The sequence below is a fragment of the Coturnix japonica genome, chromosome 8 (genome assembly GCF_054131305.1).
Source record: "Coturnix japonica strain WE chromosome 8, WE-NBRP24, whole genome shotgun sequence".
Classification (NCBI taxonomy): domain Eukaryota; kingdom Metazoa; phylum Chordata; class Aves; order Galliformes; family Phasianidae; genus Coturnix; species Coturnix japonica.
This window is the reverse complement of record NC_140670.1, coordinates 24,453,715-24,473,875: the sequence shown is the minus strand read 5'-3', so window position 1 is coordinate 24,473,875 and position 20,161 is coordinate 24,453,715. Positions and strand designations below refer to the sequence as shown.

The following is a 20,161-nucleotide window of genomic DNA, read 5'->3' as shown; positions in this document are numbered from 1 at the left end:
GCACCTCCTGACTAAGACATCCTCTTATGTCTGGTGGTTGTAGAGCTTTCCCTTTACTAGATCCAGTTCTTGCTGGAATTTGCTGCTTTATGGTAAAGCTCTTCAGATCCTCTGCAGAGAGGCCTTAGGAGAGTCAGGAATGGGTGTCACAATGACACTTCCTTTTGGAGTCTGGTCTGCATCCAGCAGTTCTGTGTGCTAAAGACAAGAGAAGTGGCTCAGTGTGGTAACCTGTGGTGGCAGCTGTTTTATGTGCTCCTTCCACTGCTTTTCTTGCTTTTTGTAGTCCATGACATTAAATTATTGACCTGTGTTTTACCTCCCCAGCCTGTTTGTTTGCTAGCTTTACTCACGTCTGCTTTGTTTGGAGACCTAAGAACAGCTAAGGCCTTTTTTCCTCCTCAGCCATTTTCAGGAAACAAAAGACATGAAGCCTTTCTGGCTCACATCCAAAGCTCTCTTTTACCCTAGGGTGTACTAGAGCAAAATGCAACTCAGTCAGAACCTTTGCCCTCGACTTGGCACTGAGGTGTGCTGGGTCCAGACTTGCCTGTGCCCTGGGAGCGTATGTGCAGCATCATGTTTCCTATTATGGAGACCAAACTTGGGCAGGTAGAGGGAAGGCACTTTCTGCAGCTGCTATTGTCTGCTACATTCCTGCCTCGAGCTGCTGCCTCTGTCCATATATAACTCTGGTTTCATTTCACTAGATGTTAAGTGCTGTCATGTGAGTTGAAGAATGTGACCCTCAGGACTTCTGGGTTTTTCTGTTGCTCTCTTTTTCCTTGACAGAATGCAGTTAAGTAGAGAACCCCATATTGCTATTTCCTGCTGGGCAAGTTGATCAGGTTTCTTTGGAGAATGAATCTATCTAAATGGAAAATGATTACTAAAAGCTGCTGGTTTTGGTCCTCTTGACTAGCTAGTGCAGGATTCTGTCTGTGAGGTTTGAGAATTGCTGCAGGTTTAGGCATAGGCGGAAACCTGTTAATCCCAGCACAGCCTTACTGATTCCAGATAACTTGTGATGAGCTGAGATTTGCAGTTTTTGTATGTTCCAAGCAAGACTTTCTTTCCTGTATGCAAATAGGAACTTTACAGGCCTGAAGAGTGTATTCTTAGCCAGCTCCTTTCATGACTCAGAAAACTGTGGCTTAATGATACCTGAGTTTGTGCCTTTTCCTCCCTGTAGCCCAAGTTACTTCCTGCCTTTGCCTCTCTCAGCTGTTGTTGATGCTACCCAGGGATCCATGTCAACAAAGAGATCAACAAAGAGGGATTTCTCTCCTGTGGTGTTGATGCTGGTTTTAGACCAGGGGAACATTCCCTCTTTGGTTTCAAAGAAATCCCTGAATTGGACTGATGCTACAATTTGCTGACTAACTTTTCTTTGTAACCAGTGTCACTGGGAATGTTTGAGCTTTGGGCTTTTGTCATGCTTTTAATATTGGTTTTGCAGACAATGCCAAAAGGCTTAGGCTATATTGCTGCCTGGAGGCTTGCCACCAGCTCCTTCCTCTGGTTTCTGTGCTTAGTTGTGTAAGGAGATGAAGGACCTGCAGAACTTCTCACACACAGCTGGCTCCGATTCTGGCTTACCCAAGGCTTCTAATACCTTGTGTTTGTGGCTTTTGTAGCCAGCACTTAACCTTGGCTCCTTTGATTGTTTTGAAATTTTGTTGCTGGTACTAAGAAATCAGAACAAGGTGTTTCCTTGGAAGCTTGGATGGCCCATAGGCTGTTGAGAAAGAAGAGCCAAAAGTGGGCTGAAGTCTGTACAAAAAATCCTGCTTGCTTTTGTGTGTATGAGGTAGATCTTGTGGCTTGAATTGTCAAAGGAGTGTGCAGGGATGAAATGCTGTGCTTCTGGGAATGAGGCACCTATTTTCTTTGTGGCTCTGCTAAGAATCTTGTCTAAGCTTTTGGGGTGTTGTAGTCATAAATGCAATATCCATTTTTATGTTGAGTTATCCAGTTGACGTTGAATCTGGAGTCAACCTCATGAGGATATACAGTGATTTGAGGAACTTTGTCCTTAATGGGTGAGAATGATGTTTATGTTGAAGCCTGGGTTTGGAGCCAGTCACTGCTAACCTGATTCTGGCTTCCACACCTCAGGTCTTGACTCAGTGAAAACAAATTTGGTCACATCTGGCTGATCTTCTACATCAAGGAGGTACGTGCCCAGCTCAGGTCATTGTGTTTGGGTTGGCAGTCTTCTGCTCCTCTAAAACACATGTGCTTAGCTGAGGAATCAGCAGAGCTATAAAGCAAAAGAGGATATGGCTTGTGCACGGATTGCACTGACCTGTTCCAGATCTTACTGATGTAGTTGGGTTTTTGGCAGTAAATACCGATCTCCCTCCAAACACACAGCAGCACGTGTTCTTTAATGGCTTCAGTGTGGTAACACTAAGGCCAGTGAACTGCAGTTTTTGTTGGTTCACATTAGAATGCCCTGAACAGAATAAGTTTTAAGATGCTAAGAACAGCCATGCAGACTGGTGAGAAGCACCACTCATTCCTTTGAGTTCTTCCTGGTTTGGTTGAGGGTCTCTTTGATGCAGCCCCCATTTTGTCTGCACGCTTTGGACTGACAGGCATGGGGGAGAGCAGCCACAAAAAGCCTGAGAAAGGCCAGGTTGAAGGCCATGGGAGCTGCAAGACAAGCCCCAGGGAAATACCTTGCTGTGGTCTGTACTTTGTGTGGCATACACAGGTGTTCCCCCTTGTAATTTTATCTTGTGCAAAGTATGGGCTCATCTTTGCACAGCAGGGGTTGCTGCATGGAACACAACAGGTGGGAGTGAAGGAATTCAAACTGACAGATGAATGAACCCTCTTCCCCTCCAGATCTCTCATAAGCCCTCCGAAATCCCATCCGCTTCATGTTAAACTTTTAAAACTCTCTGAGTTTGTGGGTGAATGAGACAGTATGAGATATTTCCCATTCAATCAAAGTCTTTTTTAGTTGAATCAACTTTTAGCAGATCTAAAACTGATAGACAAGCAAACTAGACTGTAATCTCTGTTGTGTCGGTTAAGAGAAAAGGAAGATAAATCACTGGTCTGATTTCAGAAGTCTTTAGTGATCTGATGCATGGTGGGAAGTTTCCAGCATTTCCTGCAGGTGTTGGACCCTTGTGGAGATGGTACCTCAACTGTGAGCTGAAAGGTTTAGAGGAGCAGAAGTTGTAGCAGTCCACAGGGTGAATATTTGTTAGGAGATTTTGATATGAAGGGTTATTCTCCAGTCCAGCGTCACCTTGTTCTGCTGCTGGGATATGGGTGCCTGTGGGAACTGATGTTTGATTGTCTTCCTGGGATGGCTTTGTCCTCTGCCTACTGATGTCTTCCTTGTTCTTTTGAGGAGGGTTAATGGTGCAGTGGTTGGGTCATCTCATCACCTAGAGGTGCACAGAGAGCATCCTATCCTGAGGGATGTAGTGGCCCATCTCATCCCTGCAGCTGCTGTCTGTGGACCAGAAGAGGTTTAGATTAGACATTAGAAAGAACTTTTTCTCTCAGAGAGTGGTCAGGCACTGGAATGGCTGCCCAGGGAGGTGGTGGAGGTCACCATCCCTGGCAGTGTTCAAGAGGTATCTGGATGAGGAGCTACTAGAACCACTAATGGTTTAATGGCTTGTGGTAGCAATGGTAATGGGAAGATCCTTTCCAACCTTGTGATTCTATGATTCTGTGGCAGCCTGTTGGAGGCTGTGGGGCTGGACAGGAGGAGACACAGGGAGTGGGACTACCTTGGAGCAGAATGCACTTGTGGTTTGATACCTACCCTGTTTCTTCCTATTAGTGGTTAGTTAAAATAGAGGATTTCTTGGATATAATCCCAGGGTTCTTGCCAGGTAGTCAAGAGCAAAAACTTGCTTCACAAGATCCTCTTCTGGGCCATGGGCTTTGCTTTTCTAAGACTGTTTCAGCAGGTTAGTGGAGACTGGTGGTAACCTCTCCTAGGAGAGGAGGGATGTGGCTGTTGTGCAGGGGTTTTGACCTTGGGGTGATTGGAAGCAGAACTCAAGTATTGGCCTCTAGTGATTGAGAACTGCTGCAATTTGTGCTTTTCTCTCACTTCTGTGCTTTTGAATCCTCTCTCTTCTTTAGGAGAACAGTGAAAGGGAGCAGATTTGAAGGGAATATTATCTAATGAGCAGTTGATTTAAAAACAGTCATATTCAGAGACCAAGAAATGCAATATCTATCAAAGCAGGAACTAAAACCTCCTGAGAACTGGACTGCGGTTTCTCAGCTTATTTCCCGAAGTGTTTCTCTCCCCACAGCTGGGGAGAGAACAGTTTTCTGGGCTAAGGAACACACTTTGGTTTCAGACCATTTGTAAGGTACCAATCCAGGGGTTTTGCAGTCCGAACATGAGTGCTGTCAGCCTGGATTAAGCTGATTTGCTGAGTTGTGCTAGTTAATGAATGGGTCTGCTCAGCAGTTCTGACCTCCGAACTTGCCAGAATGGGATCCCATACAAATGATGTGTGGCCATTTCAAGGTACACCTCTGTGACTGGCAGGTATCTGCACATTCTCAGACTCTTCATAACACTGCCAGCAAAAGTACCTGCAAAGTGTGTTTGTGATGGGCTTGGTATGAGGATGAACTAGTTGTCTTTGATTCCCTCTCACCCAGCAAGCCTTAGTTTATAGTGTAGTTGGGTTTGAGTAGGTAGGGTAGAAGTGACAGGTTCAGCATCTTAATTATGAAAGGTCCTAAAGGCTTAAACTTCTTAGTTTTATCACCTTGATGTGTTCTTTTTTTCCCCCTAATGTCATCGTTGTGGAAAACAAAGTCTTAAAGGAACTCTGTTAAATTCCAGTGAGGGGACTTCATTGAAGGTAGTGACTTTTGCAGATTTTACATGCTGATTACTGTGGTCTCCAGATCAAGGGATGCTTTTGGTTTCTCTTCCTTTCACACTGCAGCTTCAAAGGCAGCATTTGTTTGTTGCCTAAAGGGGAGGCTGAGTGTGAAGTAAACATCTGCAAACTCTGAGGCACTTCAGTGTTTACAGACATTTATGGGAGAAAAGTTCTGCAGCTTAAAAACCTCTAAAAAATGCACGAAAACCCCCAAACCAGTTGGATGTAAATACAGTATAATCACAGATGATTAAATGTTCCAGTGGAGTAAAGCTCAGGCTTTTTTAACTAATTTCTTTCTGTGGTGCCCTTTTGGACAGGGGGGAGGGGGAAGCTTATCAGAGTATTTTGTCATCAGCTGATTTATTTTTTTCCGTGTTGCTATAAATAATTCTTGCCTCTTTTGTTTTCCAGAGCGAGTACATTGCACCCTGTGATTGCAGACGGGCATTCATCTCTGGCTTTGATGGCTCCGCAGGTACATTTCCAGAACTTGGGTTTCTTGCTAACCTACAGAATTCCCCTGTAAAGAAATAGTCTCATTCGTGGCATTGAGGCACAATGGAAAAGGAAAAAGCTTGTTTGGATGGTCTCTTCGCGTTTCAGCATCTGCAGAATAATATCTTGGCTGCCCACTGGAATTATGTAATATCAATGCAATAACAAGTTTTCAGAAAATGTTTGACCCCTGAATGAACCTCTCATAAAGCAAAATCCTGTTAACTCTTTAATATGATGCTCACATCCTTTGTTCGTTTCTTGTGACGAGAAGGCAGCACGAACAGATTTTTACATTGCCCATTTGGGTTGGGTGAGTAGTAGATGGGTTTTAGCTAGCCCTTATGTTTAAACAAGGCCAAGGCCAAAATGTTGCATTTGGAAACCGAGCACTGTGGAAAAGTTTACTTATCTTGCTGAGACAGGATGTTTTCTTGGCTCTAGGATAGGTCTATGTCAAGAGACCTAGTTTTTACCCTAGCTGTACCCTCAGCTATGTCACTTTCTTTGCTGTGTGATTGTGTAACTTTCTTTGCTGTGTGATTGTTGGAAAGTCACTTTAATCTCTTTAGGTGTTTTTCTCCCCGACTTGTAAATTGGCTTAATTAGTACTGCTGTCTATGTGTTTAGAGGGTCTATGTATCAGTTCCTATGTACTGCTCAGGGACCTCATTTGGAAGGTTGTAAATTCAAGGCTGAAGGCTGATGCTAATGGATAATCCTGTGTTAATTTCATGCCTTCCTTATGGCCTCTTCTTAACCTTTCTCTCTATTTTGGGCCCTTATTATGTACTTGGAAGGTCTCTGCTCCCGGCCTAGCATGCAGTAAATCAGTGAAGTGTCACCCAGGAGCTCACCTTTTAAACTCACCTGATGGAAAACACTTCTGTTTCATATATTTTCATGATGAAGCACCTTTAAATAGGGTTTCAGAGGGCAGAAGTTAGTGAGAAGACAAAAAATTTGCATTTGGAGACTCTGCTAATCTGGGCTTCAGTTCTTGTTTGTCTGTCTGTCTGCATCCCTCCATCTGGAATTAGTGGAATAGGACAAATATTGAAACCAGCAGAAAGAAGTTTCTGTTCATTGTTCCCGTTCGGCCATCTCTGCTAAAGCTGTAACATTTGGGAAATGGATACAGCTGACATCTGGAAGCGATACCTACTTCTGCTAGCGTAGTAACACCTTTTTCTTGTGAGTTACCAGAGCACAGCTTCCTGCCTGTAAGAAGATGGGATGAAGTCAGGGTGCCTGGTATGTGTTAGTGTGACAACAGGCAGGTGGAGATCACACTGTCTGTTACAGAAGATTTGGAAAGCTCTGTTTACCCAGTTGCACTGGATGAGATATGCCTAAGTTGAATGTATCTGAGGCAGTTCACTAGGCTGCAAAGCTGTCTGTGCTGTCTGTAGTAGGATTTTGAAGGTAACAGTGTAGGGGAAGTGGTGAATATCTCCACTGTAAAGGGACTACTGAACAGTGAGCCAAATTGATTTTAAGGGGAATTTAGGTGATTTTCAAACATGCTCACTACTGTCTGACTTTGCATAGTGGCTTCTGGCCTCTAAATACCCTCATGTTTCTGCCTTCCTGCCTAGGTACTGCCATTGTAACTGAACAGCATGCAGCCATGTGGACTGATGGGCGCTACTTCCTGCAGGCAGCAAATCAAATGGATAACAACTGGACGCTCATGAAAATGGGTATGCAGGAGGATGGGAGCATAGAACAAGTAGGGAGACCTCATCACACAAGACATCTCAGATCCTGCTCCTGCTTTAGGGTCCTGTGACTCTTCTTGCACATTGGTGTAGACATGCACTAGGAAAAGTCTGATGGACTTGACTTTTTTGGTAGTGTGATGCCTTATTTCAACCTCTTTTTTTCTTTCTTTTTTTTCTCTTTTAAATCAATGGAGGTCTGAAAGATACCCCAACTCAGGAAGACTGGCTGGTGAGTGTCCTCCCAGAAGGCTCGAAGGTGGGAGTGGACCCTTCCATAATTCCAGCTGGTTGGTTTTACTTGATTTCATAACTGGGCTGGGCAGTTAATTTTGCTTCCTTGCTTCTCTGGCTAAGCTGCTGTGTGATGATATACAGCTTAATTTTACTGTGTTTCAACATAGATGTGGTGGTGATGACTTAAACCATTATGCAAAATAGGTTGGATTTTGGTTTTAGGTATGTACAGTGAGAGCTTTGCAGTAGTGCATTGACTATGTGACTGTGGATCTACAATGGAATTACAGTCACCTTATCTGAAAAGCGGTGTCCCAGTCCACCTTCTTTTCCTCTGTGCTTGTCTCAGGCACTTCAGCACAAAGAGGCTTGCCTTGGCCAGCATTTAAGCCAGAACACCAAAGCAGAATTCACTCTGCTCCTTATGCTTGGTGATCTCAGCATCTCTTTAGTTTTCTCTGTAGGAAACACATTTGTGGAGAAGTGCCAATTATACCAGATGAACAAATATTTGTATATTCATGCTTCAGAACATGCAGCGCAGTTTAAAGATCACTGGGGAGATCTTTCCTTTGTTAAGATTAGCAGAGAATCTGACTCATGGCAGTGTCCCTCGTCTAGCCTAATATGATTCTGCACAAGAGTAGAGGAGATGGTTATAGTGTTTCATGAGGTGGCTTCTTCTGGTGTCTTCTGCCTCCTAGCTTAGCAGTTCTTCAGCAGTACCATGAAGCTCCTGGGCTGCAAGGTTCTGTATCTGGTTCTGGCTGCATTTGTGAAGCTGTAATTATAATAGTTTTTCCTTTGTGTTTTATGGGAAAAGGAGGAAGGGGAGCCTAGAAAGAAAGCAGGAGACCCAGATTCCCAAGCTCAACCCCAGTTAATGGGACTGTTATTCAACTGGTATGCATTCTTTGAAACTACTACTTCTAAGTCTTTTCCCTTTGGTAGACCAGTGGAAGAGGATGTCCAAAGTCTTGAGAAGTGCTGGCCACGATCTTGTACCTGTCAAAGAGAACCTGATTGATACAATCTGGACAGACCGTCCTCAGCGGCCCTGCAAGCCTCTCATTGTGCTAGACCTGAATTATACAGGTGAGAAACATTACTCCTGATGGGTGGAATATTTTTACTGCTTTGTCTCCCTTTTGTTTTGTCTTACAAAACAGTGAGAAAAAACTGCTGGAACCTAATGTGATCCACTGTAGTTAGGTTGAGAAAGTGGTCAGACTTACGGCCCTTTTGTCCTTGAAAGGTCGTAAGATCATTTGCTAGAAGCTGGATAACTTCTAAACAAGTCTGTGGATGTCTGGAAAGAGCAAGTTTGAGATGGTTAGTATCAGGTTACGAGGCAGGGCTGAAGAGTGCAAGCAAAACAGTGTGCTCTGAATTTCTCCAAAATCCCGTGCATTTGGGTTTCCATCCTTATATCCATTGAAGTTGGTGACTGTAGCCTTCCATGTTGTGTTTTGCAGGGGTCAGCTGGAGAGAGAAAATTGTAGCCCTCCGTTCAAAAATGGCTGAGAGGAAAGTCGTGTGGTTTGTGGTAACAGCTCTGGATGAAGTAGCATGTAAGTCTTTGCATTTCCCTTTTGGGTTCTTCCTATTAAATAAATTTCTTCCCTGCCTTGGAAAGGAAGAATCCTGACAGAGAGAGGCATTCATGACAGCCAGCGTATTTGTAAGAGGTTGATTAGCTTGTATCAAGTGTTGTTTAGAAACGAGGTCACAGCTGATGAATGTGTACTTTTGCACATTGCCTTTTTACACCAGTACAACCCCTGAGTACGTTGTTGGCTTAAGAACTGCAGCAAATCACCAACTTTTGAGTAGCAGACTGCCTGAAGGGAGGGCTGTAATATAAGCCTGAGGCAGCCTGCAAAAAAAACCCACAACCTGTGAGATTTTCTGACTGTAAAATATCTTCATGCTGCCTCATCCTATGGGAAAATGGAGGCCGTTTTCTGCTCTGGAGGTTGTGCTACAAATAAAGCAGTGCAACATATGGCTTTGTTTACACAAAGCAGGGGTGAGGTATACAGCATTCACAGTCGTCTTCCTAAATTTCACAAATTTTTTGCATCAATTTCTCTCTCTCTTCACTGTTTAGCAAATGCTTTGGTTAAAGTGAATATCAGGACTCAATCTCTGTCTCCAGATCACTTCAGCTCAGGATCCAAGAGTCCTGTTAGAGGATCCCCTCTGTGTTTGAGACCCCAGGTTAACTAAGTCTCCACATCCTGGCTTCCAGCCCAGTACTTAGGAAGGGTGCATGTGCAGAAACAACGGTGATTCCCCTGTGACTCTTGTTACTAGCTTTTGTATCCTTTGTGCATCCCAGTGTACAGGCTGAAGTAGTGGGAACATAGTCCTGACAGGATGCGTGCTGCTAATAAATATACTTAGTCTGATCTGACAAAATAAAAATGAAAATGGCATATTCCTAGCTTCAGTACTGCAGGCACAAAGTCACTGTCATTAGGAGAAGCCAGCTTGTGGAGGTGTGTAGGCTCTCCTGGATCTGGGTCGCTGAGCACAGGGCTTGTTTCATGAAAGAAATACTTACGGGAGTGGTGAATATGACTCCTCTCTGGGGATGCCTATGTGAGTAGAGATTGTCTGTCTCACCTTTTCAGGTGCATCTCCAATTAAATTAATGATAAATTGGTGCCCTGAGGTAGTTTCAGATGATAAATAACTTCAGCAAAGCTAAGCTTGCTTATGAATCAGGGTTTTTAGGATGGACCAGAAGAGCTCCTGAGAGAAACTTACTGTCACGTGCCTGGTTAATTTCTTGTCCTAAGCTGGGGGAAGAATGGAAAGGTCCCTTTAATTTTCTTTAATTCAGTTTCCTGTACTATACTCCAGACAACTTTCTGAGAACTGAGAGAAGGCTACAAAGGAATCTGTTGCCTCCTCACTGCATTGGGAATTAACTGAGCAAGGAAGTTTGTACCCTTACAGTAAAGAGTTCTTTGTGGCTCTTTCCTGCTTTCAAGTGACCTACTCCTTCCCTGGGGAGAATCTAACTATTTTTACTTTCATGGCAGAATTTGCGCAGTTCAATGAATGCAGTCCGGGTTGTGATTTAGGACATGCTGTTTTTTTTTTTCCCCCAGCTGTCCTGCTGGCTGGTCTTATTGCCTTGAGTAACTCATTTCAGCTAATTGGATATCCTGGGGTTTTCATTTGACCCTAAAATCAGAAGTTTGAAGATGCTGAACATCTCCTTCCACTCCCAACTTTGCTGTTGTGAGGAATTAAACCTTCGTCAATAAAGGCATGAAGGCAGCAGTCTGAATCTGAGATATTGGAAGCCCAAATAAGGGGCCAAAAAAAGAGGCACTTTTGGTATTGCTTATTGTTTCCCTCCTTCCTCTAGTATTAAAAAGAGGATTGAAATGAAATAATATATCCTGTTTTAACTTTGAACTTTTCTGGCAGTTGAGAAATGAGCTCTTACCACGCTGCACAGGCAAAAAAGGACAAATAATACCATTTTTTTTCTTTTTTTTTTTTTTTATTATTTCCGTAACTTTTTCCTGTACCTGCTTTGTTCCCAGCCAGCCCTCCTTTAGAAGTTAAAACCTAGCTTCCTTGCTGGATTATAGTGCTTAAACTGCAGTTCTGGTGCCATCTCCTGGCAAAACTTTGGGATTGCCAGAAAAACAGTAGGATGTGGGGATGGCTGGGTGTGAGCCGGACCCATGGCCTGCGCTCATGGTGACTCATTGCTTGACTGTATTTTGGTGAGATTATTTTTGGTTTTCTTTAACGCTGCAAGAGATGAACCAGGACTGTGATTCTCGGCATTCTTATTTTCCAGGGCTTTTCAACCTCCGAGGCTCTGATGTTGAGTACAATCCTGTGTTTTTTGCATACGCCGTCATAGGAATGAACACAATCAGGTGCTTGTATTCCCTTCTTCTGTTCCCCATGGTGCATTTTTCTCTCAGAGATCTGTTTCAACAAAGTTTTTGTCTTTTTAAAACACCTATGCTCAGATGCTTTAATGTTGCTTCTGAGCCCTTTTGTCTTTGATATTACTTTCTTCCATTGATCAGAGCTAGAGAGTTAGTCAAGTGCTCTGCTGTGCTCCTCAGCACTTTGACTGACTTTGAGTGACTTTGGGCAGGACAGCTGATCCCTCTGTGTCACCCTGCGGCCCTGGGTGAAAAGCAGGTAAGAGTGAATGCTAGCCTGAGTACTGGGAGACTACTCTGTTGCCACAGATGAGTTGCTTCAAAGCTTTTGAGACCACATAGTAAAGTCTCAGGGCTGGTTTATGACAGAAGGCTTCTTTCCTGTGACTGCACCATAAAATGAGCTTCCACAAGCACAGGTGCTTTAGAATCATGTCCAAGCTGCTAGACAGATGCATTTGGAGTAAAACCTTTGTTGATGGATACAGGCTGTGTGTGAAGGGTGAGCTGAACTTTCCAGTTCAGTGAAAGCAAAAGCAATATGGTACTTAAAGCAACAGTAGATTTTCCATTTTGAAATGTTACCCCTAAAAATGAGGGAACGGCCATTATGTGCTTTGTTTCTCTCTCTTGCTTGAAGCACAGTGATGGCATACAGCCATTCTGAATGTCATACAAACAAAAATGTTGTCAGCTCCTTCTCAGCAGGATGATACATCGTAATTTCAAAACAGAATTTCAGCTGTATGATGGCCATTGGATAAAACAATAGAGAGCAGAGTGTAAGACATAATTGACAAACTCCTTTATCGTGAAATGTCACCAAAACAGTGTGGTTTCTCCTTCCCGACCTTAATCTAGCTGCTGTCAGATGTGGTCCTACCTCTCTGCTCTGACTTTTTTTCTCAGGCTCTTCATTGATGGTGACCGGATGATGGACCCAGCTGTAAGGGAGCATTTACAGCTTGACAGCACCCTGGAACCAGAATTTAAAATCCAAGTGATGCCTTATGGATCTATTCTGACAGAACTGCATGCTGTTGGTGCAGACCTCTCATCCAAGGAAAAAGTGTGGCTCAGTGACAAAGCCAGCTATGCTCTAACTGAGGCCATTCCCAAGGTGTGTGGCTCTCACAGAGTGAAAAAGCTTTTCTGCTTTCCATTCATTGCGGTCGGGAATGTCGTTAATGAGGGCAACTGGATTCAGCTTCCCCTCTGTAAAGAGTGCTGCAGGCTGTAGTGGAAGGCATCCAGCCATACTGAGGTATTGAGGGGTTGTTTAATCCTGGGGTTGCTCTTGATGGAGCTGCCCTTCCAACTCACTAAGCTGATTTACCCAAAGAATTGTCAGCTTAAGATAAGACAAGTACAGTGAGAGAGGGGAGGGAGAGGGAGAGCAGGGTAAACTCAGGTCAGTGTGCCTGTGGTTGGAGCATCAGTGTTATGTGGACCAGCAGCATGAAGAGGGAATAGAAACTGAAGCAGAGAAGTTGGGATGGACTTTGTAGAGGAAGCACTGGGCTTGGCCTGAGCATCTGAAGATGGTTCCCCGTATATCCTCAAGCCACTGAAATAAATGAGGCAATATATGATGTCTTTTGTATCAAAGACAGGAGGAACAGGGTGACAAGAGTTGTTGCAGCAAAGGCCCTTGTGAGTATGCAGATAACTTGCAGGCGCTGGTTGTCCGTGAAGTGAGCACATCTGTTGAGGGATGGCTGTACCGTGTAAATAACTTCAGTACAGCTCTATGTGCTCTATCTTACCCTTGTACTTGAACATGGCTGTCTGGGAGTCCTGTGTTTCAGCCTGAAAGTCATGAAAGCAGATGCTCAGGTTAGGAAAGAACAGCACCTACAGATTGGTGAGCCAGATTGTGTGTGTCTTGTATTGATCTCTTGTTTGCAATAGATCACATTCTCTCTGGAACATCATCCAGTTTACATCAGCATGTACTAAAAAGCTATTGTGAGTAAACACACTACCCAGCAGTATGGCTAGGAATCAGGTACCAGTGGGTATTTTCCAGATGTTGCCTTGGAAAACCAGACCCACAAAACAGAAATGTTTTGTTGAGTTACTGAACAGTCCAAGCTTACTACTTTAGAATTGCAAATTTATTTTAAAAACAAACATAACCAAACCACAAGACATGTACATGAGCAAGAACAGCAGTGTATTACCTCTGTTGAGGGTTAAATTTTCTGACACCATCATTCCATTTCTAGGTGCTGATACCATGTGAAGACAGAGCACTAACATTGTGCCCATTGCCTATTGTTGTGTGTAACAGAAAGCATAGATTTGGAGAGGCATTCAGGATAAATTGTTGTTTACCTCTTGTCTTCAGATGAGAAAACCTCTTGTTGTATTGTAGTTGGTGTCAATAGAATAGCCCCACTTTGGGTAAGTTGCTGTAGTTGATTTATACGGGGTGTCCCTATGGACAAGTATGGCAGGTCTGGCCTAGGTTAAGAAATTTAATGGGTCCCTTTTGCAGTGCAAATGGTCATTGCAGTGCTGAATGCCCTATGTGGGGAGAGACCCTGCCTGAAGGAGCTCTATGCTGTAGAACACAGGAGGGTAGGAACTGAAATATCTTGATTAAAAACACTTCAGAAAGCACTGGCAAAGTCAGAGACTCCAAGTTCCTCATGCTGGGTGTTTTTCACGAGCTCTGCACCACTTCGCAACAGCTGAGCAGCTGATCTGGGGTGCTTTAAAGAACCTCAGTACTGGAAGTCCCTTTGCTGCCTGTTTCCACCAAAGCCAAACATTGACACTGGCAAAAATCCAGTTTGTTATTAAACACAGATTTGCAAACCCTTTACAGGTTTGCCTACAAGTACGTGTAAATATGGTTTTTCACAAAAGATTAATAGAACCTGATGGTATCTTTAAAAGACAAACTGATCTAATACAAAATCTAGCTGTTGTTAAATTTTGTCCTGATGCTGAGAGAACTTTGCCATGGCTTCTTCCATACATCAGTTTCTGTCTAAACTAGTGTTATTCTCCTTCTAAAAGCATTTAAGAATTTGGAAGCTGCAAATTTGGTCTTTGCTGAGGGTCTACCAGACCTTCCCTATGAATCTGGTGTTTATTTGTATGCTGGTGTGTTGAGAACATGAAAACAGTGTGCTGCTTGGGCTTTGCTTGCGTAGGTGCTCATCCCATTTCATTCCCCCAGAACAGAGGACTGTGGAGCAAAAGACTTCACTTTTGTTCCATCCTGTGATACTGACTGTGGTAAAGCTTTGACAAGGAACTTCAGTGATTTTCTGAAGATATGTGGATAACCAGCCAAGCATTCAAACCTAAGGACAGCTGGTGTTTGGGGAAGTGCCCAGTGGAAAGGAATCAGTTACTAGTTCTTGATACAGAGGAAAGCTTTGTCTCAAACCCCTGACGTAAGTTTCTTTCAGAAGAGGATAGCATGTAAAGCTGAGCTTTGCAAAGTCTTTTTATGTTTCTTGGGCTACTGAAGTATTTGTCAGAGCTGCTGATCATTAGTAGTGGTGCTCTCTGCTGGAGGAGCCAGACCCTTAATAGGCTGGGTACCTGGGCTGGGTACTCTTTGCTCCCTGATGTTAGCAGTAAGGTAACAAGTCAAGGTGGCTTTTGAGATCTGTTTTCACTGCTTAAATTCCATCTGAGTTTCTGGGATTGGTCTTTCTCCCTGGCTGTCTCTGGTTCTTTAGGTTATGGCATTAACAGAAAAGCCGTAGCTCAGATATTGATATGATATTAAGCATATCCAGTCTTGATCCCGCTACATGATACGCTGTTAACCCCTCAGTTCCCTGGATTACCCTGATGGTTGATTTTCCTTTAGTCAGGGGATGTTTCTGCTCTTTATTTCCCAGTACACAATCAGTATCTCAGTGCTGAAGGTTGAAAAAGGCTGCCAAAGTATGAATTGTAGCCAGGCTGAATTATTAAACCTGTAGGATTACACAGTCTGACTAATCCACAAGTAATCCTGTCCTTCTGCTGCAGGCTTACCGGTATCTCACCCCATATACCCCCATCTGCATTGCAAAAGCCGTGAAGAATGCATTGGAAACAGAAGGCATGAGAAGAGCACATGTAAGTGAAGCCTTGAGAGCCTCCTTGCACATGGCAGGAAGTTTGCTTTACCTTCAGGGAAAGAAATGTCATTTTGCTTTCAATTTTAGTGTTTTGGATTAAAAAGTAAATACTAATTTGGATGGCAGATTAAAAAAGGTCACTTACTGCTGTTAAATCACATCTTTTTCAATTGATTAGTGTTTCGTTGGAGTAAAGAGCAACATTTTAATTGCACGAAGAGCCAACCTTGCTCTGTTGGAAGACCACGCAGACTTGAAATGTTGTTTAGAATCTGAGCCCGCAGAGGGATGTTTTTTCTCTGCTGATAGTTCTGTTACTTGTCTCACTGAAATCTCAACATTATTGTCACTTGAACAAACATGGCTTAAAGAACGTAGAGCAGTTATTGACACATGATTCAGAATGCAGGCCAAGATTGTCAAAAGCAGCTAGTATCCTCAGAGCACTGTTTTTTGCATCGCCATTGTGACACACTAGAAATGAGTTTGATTTCCCAGGATGTTTCACGTTTTCAAGCAGAGAAGCTGCCTGTGAAACATGTTCACAGTGGAGCTGAATTTTTCTGGTATTTATTTTCTGTTAGTTTTAAAGAGGAAGGTTTCACAACAGGAGAAATGTGCCAGTGAAAGCAGAGCTGACAGTTCTGGGCTTTTCCCATATTTGCTGCTATTTTCTTGGGATTTGCTAGTTCTTATTTCATTGTTTATTTTAATAAGGAAAAAAAAGTACTGTGCAGAGAAGGGCATGTTCCCCTGTTGCATGGCCAGATGTGTTGCATGGTTACCTCTGATGAGCTGAAATGCATAAAAGACACTTGAAAATCATACATGAGATGGCCGGTGTTTGCTGAGTACTTGGCAGTTCCTCAGAGTAAGATACATCCCAGCTGAAAACCTATATTAAGATTTATATATTTGTCCTCATATGTTTGCAGTGCTTTCAGCAATTACCAGATGCAGAAGCTGGGAAGACCAGGTTTCCTCTTAGTTTGTATTTATGAAATTTGCAGGTTGAACTGCTTTGCCAAGAGCAATATTTGTATTGAGGCTTGATAATTTTTTATTCTCAATTCCATTTTCGTGTGCTTATTTTAACACAGATTAAAGATGCTGTTGCCCTGTGTGAGCTCTTTAACTGGCTGGAGAAAGAGGTGTGTATTATTATTATTAGTTTTTAAGTTGGAAACATTATTGCTAAGTAAAATTCTCCATTAGCACAGGCTTTTTTAACATTCTTTAGAATGCCTTTGATATAAGTGGGGAAATAAGTGGAGTTTCTTCTGTTTGGTTTGGGGAATTTCAATTATGCTTCTATCCAAGGCCAAATAAAGTTTTTTTGAAAACATATTCCTGTTTATTTTAGCAGGTGAGGAATTATATGGATATGCTTAACGCAGTGTTGATCACTATCTTGTGCAGCTTTAGTAGTGCAAAACATAAAATAACGTCTGTTTTGGTGCAATGCTATGCAGGTATTCCTATGATTGTCAGCACTGGCTGGCAGCATGGACAGATTTGGTGTTTAGGAATGAAGAGGTGCAGTCATGCCATGTACAGTAGAAATGAAATAGTAAAATTACTCATTTGTCTCAAGGCTGAGTTAGATGTACATAGTAAAGATACAGAGTTCCAGTTGTTACACAGCGACTTATAAAGCTGCACTGTTTGCATGCTCCTGCTTGTCTGCATCCATTGAATTCACCTATGAAAATGAATTGGTGCTTTCCAGAGGGTGCCTTTTCACATGTCTGAGTAATTCATGAAATCTGCTTCAAGGGCTATGAGACCAATCCCTTGTCCTCCTTTGCCTGTTCAATCCAGGGAAAGTTGATTGAGTTGTTCGCAGGTTTTGATTTATCAGATGCGTAATATAAAATTTAACATCCTTTGTTTTCCTTGCAACTGCTTCCATCTCTAGATTAGAGGCATAGCATTTCTGCTAATACCCTGTTCTGTTGAAAGGGATAAAACTGTTTAAACTTGCTGTAACCTGTATTTGAAGAGATGTTGCCTTGTGAGTTGTTACTTTGTGCGTATCTCAGTGAAATCAATACTGCATTAAGTGGTCCCTGGACAGGGTTCAGCAGTCGTGCCCTGAGTAGCTTCGTGCTTCTCACATGCCACGTACAGTACTGCTGGGTTTGTGTTTGTCATTACTGAGGAATGAGGACAGAAAACCTGGAAACAGGCCACATTGGGGTTGGGTTTCATAATGCTCAGAGGGGATCCCACTGCTGAAGCATATAGCATTTTCATTGTTGGTGTACTAATTCAACCTGCATCTTTATCTACTAGGTTCCAAAGGGAACGGTGACAGAAATAATTGCTGCAGACAAAGCAGAGGAATTTCGCAGGTAAAAAGCAATGAGGAGTGCTGCAGGTTAAGACACCTGAATATAAGACTATTCAGACTATTGCTTTGTTACCACAGAGTAGCTTGTGTAAGCTTTAGATTTCATCCTCTCCTGATGGAGAATTAGTATTGAGAGATACACCAATGTATGCCTAACAGGATCTCTAGAAACGCCTAGAAGTAAATAATAAAGAAGAAATTGTTCAGGACATCTCTTCCCTGGGTGGTATGGGTGGTAATCTTACATGTAGGAAAAGGACAGAGATGGAAAACATTTCCGCATTGTTGGAAGGGTAGGATTGGTATCTGTACAGCTTCCCTAGTGGTGTTTCATGCCCAGGCAGCTAACTTGGCTAAGAGGAAGGCTGAGATGGAGTGCCCTGTCCTCAGTTTCACTTCATCTTTTGCATTCCTCTTGCTTGTGCTGTAGCAATCACTATCTTTTCTTTCAGCCAACAGAAAGACTTTGTTGAATTGAGTTTTGCTACTATATCAAGCACTGGTCCAAATGGAGCCATCATTCACTACAAGTAAGAGAAACACTGCTTCTTTTTTCATCCATCAGCAAACATAGTTGGAGTGAGTTGTCTAACTTCTTTGTGGAGTCACAACAGGGTACTCCAGGGAGATGTAGTCACTGTTTGCCATCTTATTTTATTCCACCAGAGCTTCCATGCATACTAAGCAGAGATCTCTCCCTGCTGGCAGCATGTATGTATTATGATGCTGATCTGCTCAGGGGCCATGGAAAAAGCCTATTTTGTGGGTAAAAGTCTGAGAAGGACAAATATGAAGTGCAAACTGTTCTGCAGTGTGTCCAGGAACAGATGTTGAGGGTTTTGCTGGAAGCAAGAAAACTATTCTCTGTACTTTATTGCTATTTACTGAAGAAAACAAACTCCTCAGTATGATCTCTGGTTTACCACATGTTGGATTTCTGTGACTGCCACAAAATCAGAACTGATGCATCCAAACGAGCACCTGATAAGGCTTCTGGGTTGTAGGTATGAGCTGGAGGCTTTAAAACTGTGGACCAAAGAACTTTGTGTTTAACTGAACAGGCCAGTTCCTGAGACCAACAGAACACTGTCTGTCAACGAGATCTACCTCTTGGACTCAGGAGCACAGTACAAGTGAGTGGGATGAGTGGGACAGAACCACTATGTTTTCTACTCCTAGTGACCACCCTGCAGTGTCAGCTCGCAGTTGCTCTGGGAAGTGTGGCAATGTGTAATTTTGTCTGCAGTGCCATTTCACAAGGAGCCTGCTTGTTGTATCCCCTGTGAAGGAAGATTGTGGGATTCTGAGTGTAGCCAAGTTCATCGGTCACCGGGTGACTGATCCCTACCAGAAGGCTCTGAGCTAGTTTCTGGGCAGCTGGCCAGGGTTGCTCTGAGTCCTTTTGTCTCTGTGATGGTAGCTGTGCTTTAGCTGGTGGGGCATGTTTCTGTTTATTGCAGCTCTGCTCACTGGCTTGATCATGTTAAGAGTTGTGGGGAGTTGGGAGGAGATCCGGCTACCCAGGTTTAGCCTTAGGCTGCCTGTGCAGCAGCCTGCAAAGCTAAGTAAGGCATTTAGCCTACCAGGATGTGGGCAGTAGGTAATGAAGGTGGGGCAAAGGAGCAGGGCAGCACTGCCCTGTGGCATTCTTTGCCTTTCCAGAGAGGCTTAGGTGCAGAGATTATCCCAGTGTCCACTTGGGTCTCAGTTATGTTTTTGGGTAGGCATCATGTTTTTTGATGCACTCTCTGCTGCTTCGGCAGTGACCTCAGTTCTCTGCAGCTGTTTATTGTGGAGCTCTGACTCCACAGATAATAGAGAAAGTAGTGTTTTCAACCAGCGTAAATATATGAGAAGTGGTTTGTTCAGGGAGATGCAGGATAGACCTGGCTGCTCCTCTGAGAGCTGTGCCTTTTTGTTTTGTCAGTCAGGAAGAGCTTTGAAAATGAACCATGCAGACATCCTTTGATAAGGCTTTTACAATGAGATCTTTACTCCACCCCTCTGATGGCCTAATTAGCAGTTTCCTTGGTGCCACTGTGAAAAGCAAGTCTTTGAATAGAATGTAAGGTGGACATCAATGACACTCAGCAGAGCATTGTGACAGGGATGCTCAACTTGTCACCGCTGAGAAGTTAAACTGTGAGTTCTTTGTGTCTGTGGCCCCGAATGTGCTGGGAAGAGTGTTAGTACAGGAGTGAGTGTGTTTCAAAGGTAACTCATTATTTCAAGAGCCTCCGTGTTTGGCAGCAAGCTCAAAATAATATCCGCATAAGGAACTTTTTGAATGTTTCAGACTAAATTCTATCCAAATGATGGATAATTTCTAGTAGTCTTAGCACAAAGCATCCTGAGGATGAAAAGGACTCTAAACCAGCTTTATGCATCCTTCTTCTGAGCTGCTGGCTGTAATTTGTACACAAACTTGTATTTTCAAGCTGTTAATGAATCATTT

General features: G+C 43.2%; 1 protein-coding gene across 3 annotated transcripts in view; it reads left to right on the top strand.

Annotated features, from left to right (window-relative positions):
* The window catches only part of XPNPEP1 (X-prolyl aminopeptidase 1), a 29,486-nt gene that overhangs the window by 3,432 nt on the left and 5,893 nt on the right, over positions 1-20,161 (top strand). For 2 of the 3 annotated variants that reach the window (XM_015867127.2, XM_015867128.2), the window contains exons 4-15: positions 5,298-5,361; positions 6,980-7,084; positions 7,300-7,392; positions 8,291-8,434; positions 8,815-8,910; positions 11,166-11,247; positions 12,172-12,382; positions 15,262-15,351; positions 16,454-16,504; positions 17,649-17,707; positions 18,159-18,236; positions 18,768-18,839. In XM_015867127.2, the coding sequence (XP_015722613.1) occupies positions 5,298-5,361; positions 6,980-7,084; positions 7,300-7,392; positions 8,291-8,434; positions 8,815-8,910; positions 11,166-11,247; positions 12,172-12,382; positions 15,262-15,351; positions 16,454-16,504; positions 17,649-17,707; positions 18,159-18,236; positions 18,768-18,839 (1,145 nt within the window). Of the gene's footprint in view, positions 1-5,297; positions 5,362-6,979; positions 7,085-7,299; positions 7,393-8,290; positions 8,435-8,814; positions 8,911-9,449; positions 9,661-10,207; positions 11,248-12,171; positions 12,383-15,261; positions 15,352-16,453; positions 16,505-17,648; positions 17,708-18,158; positions 18,237-18,767; positions 18,840-20,161 lie in introns of those variants that run through there. The other variant, XM_085555284.1, reaches the window with a different exon arrangement.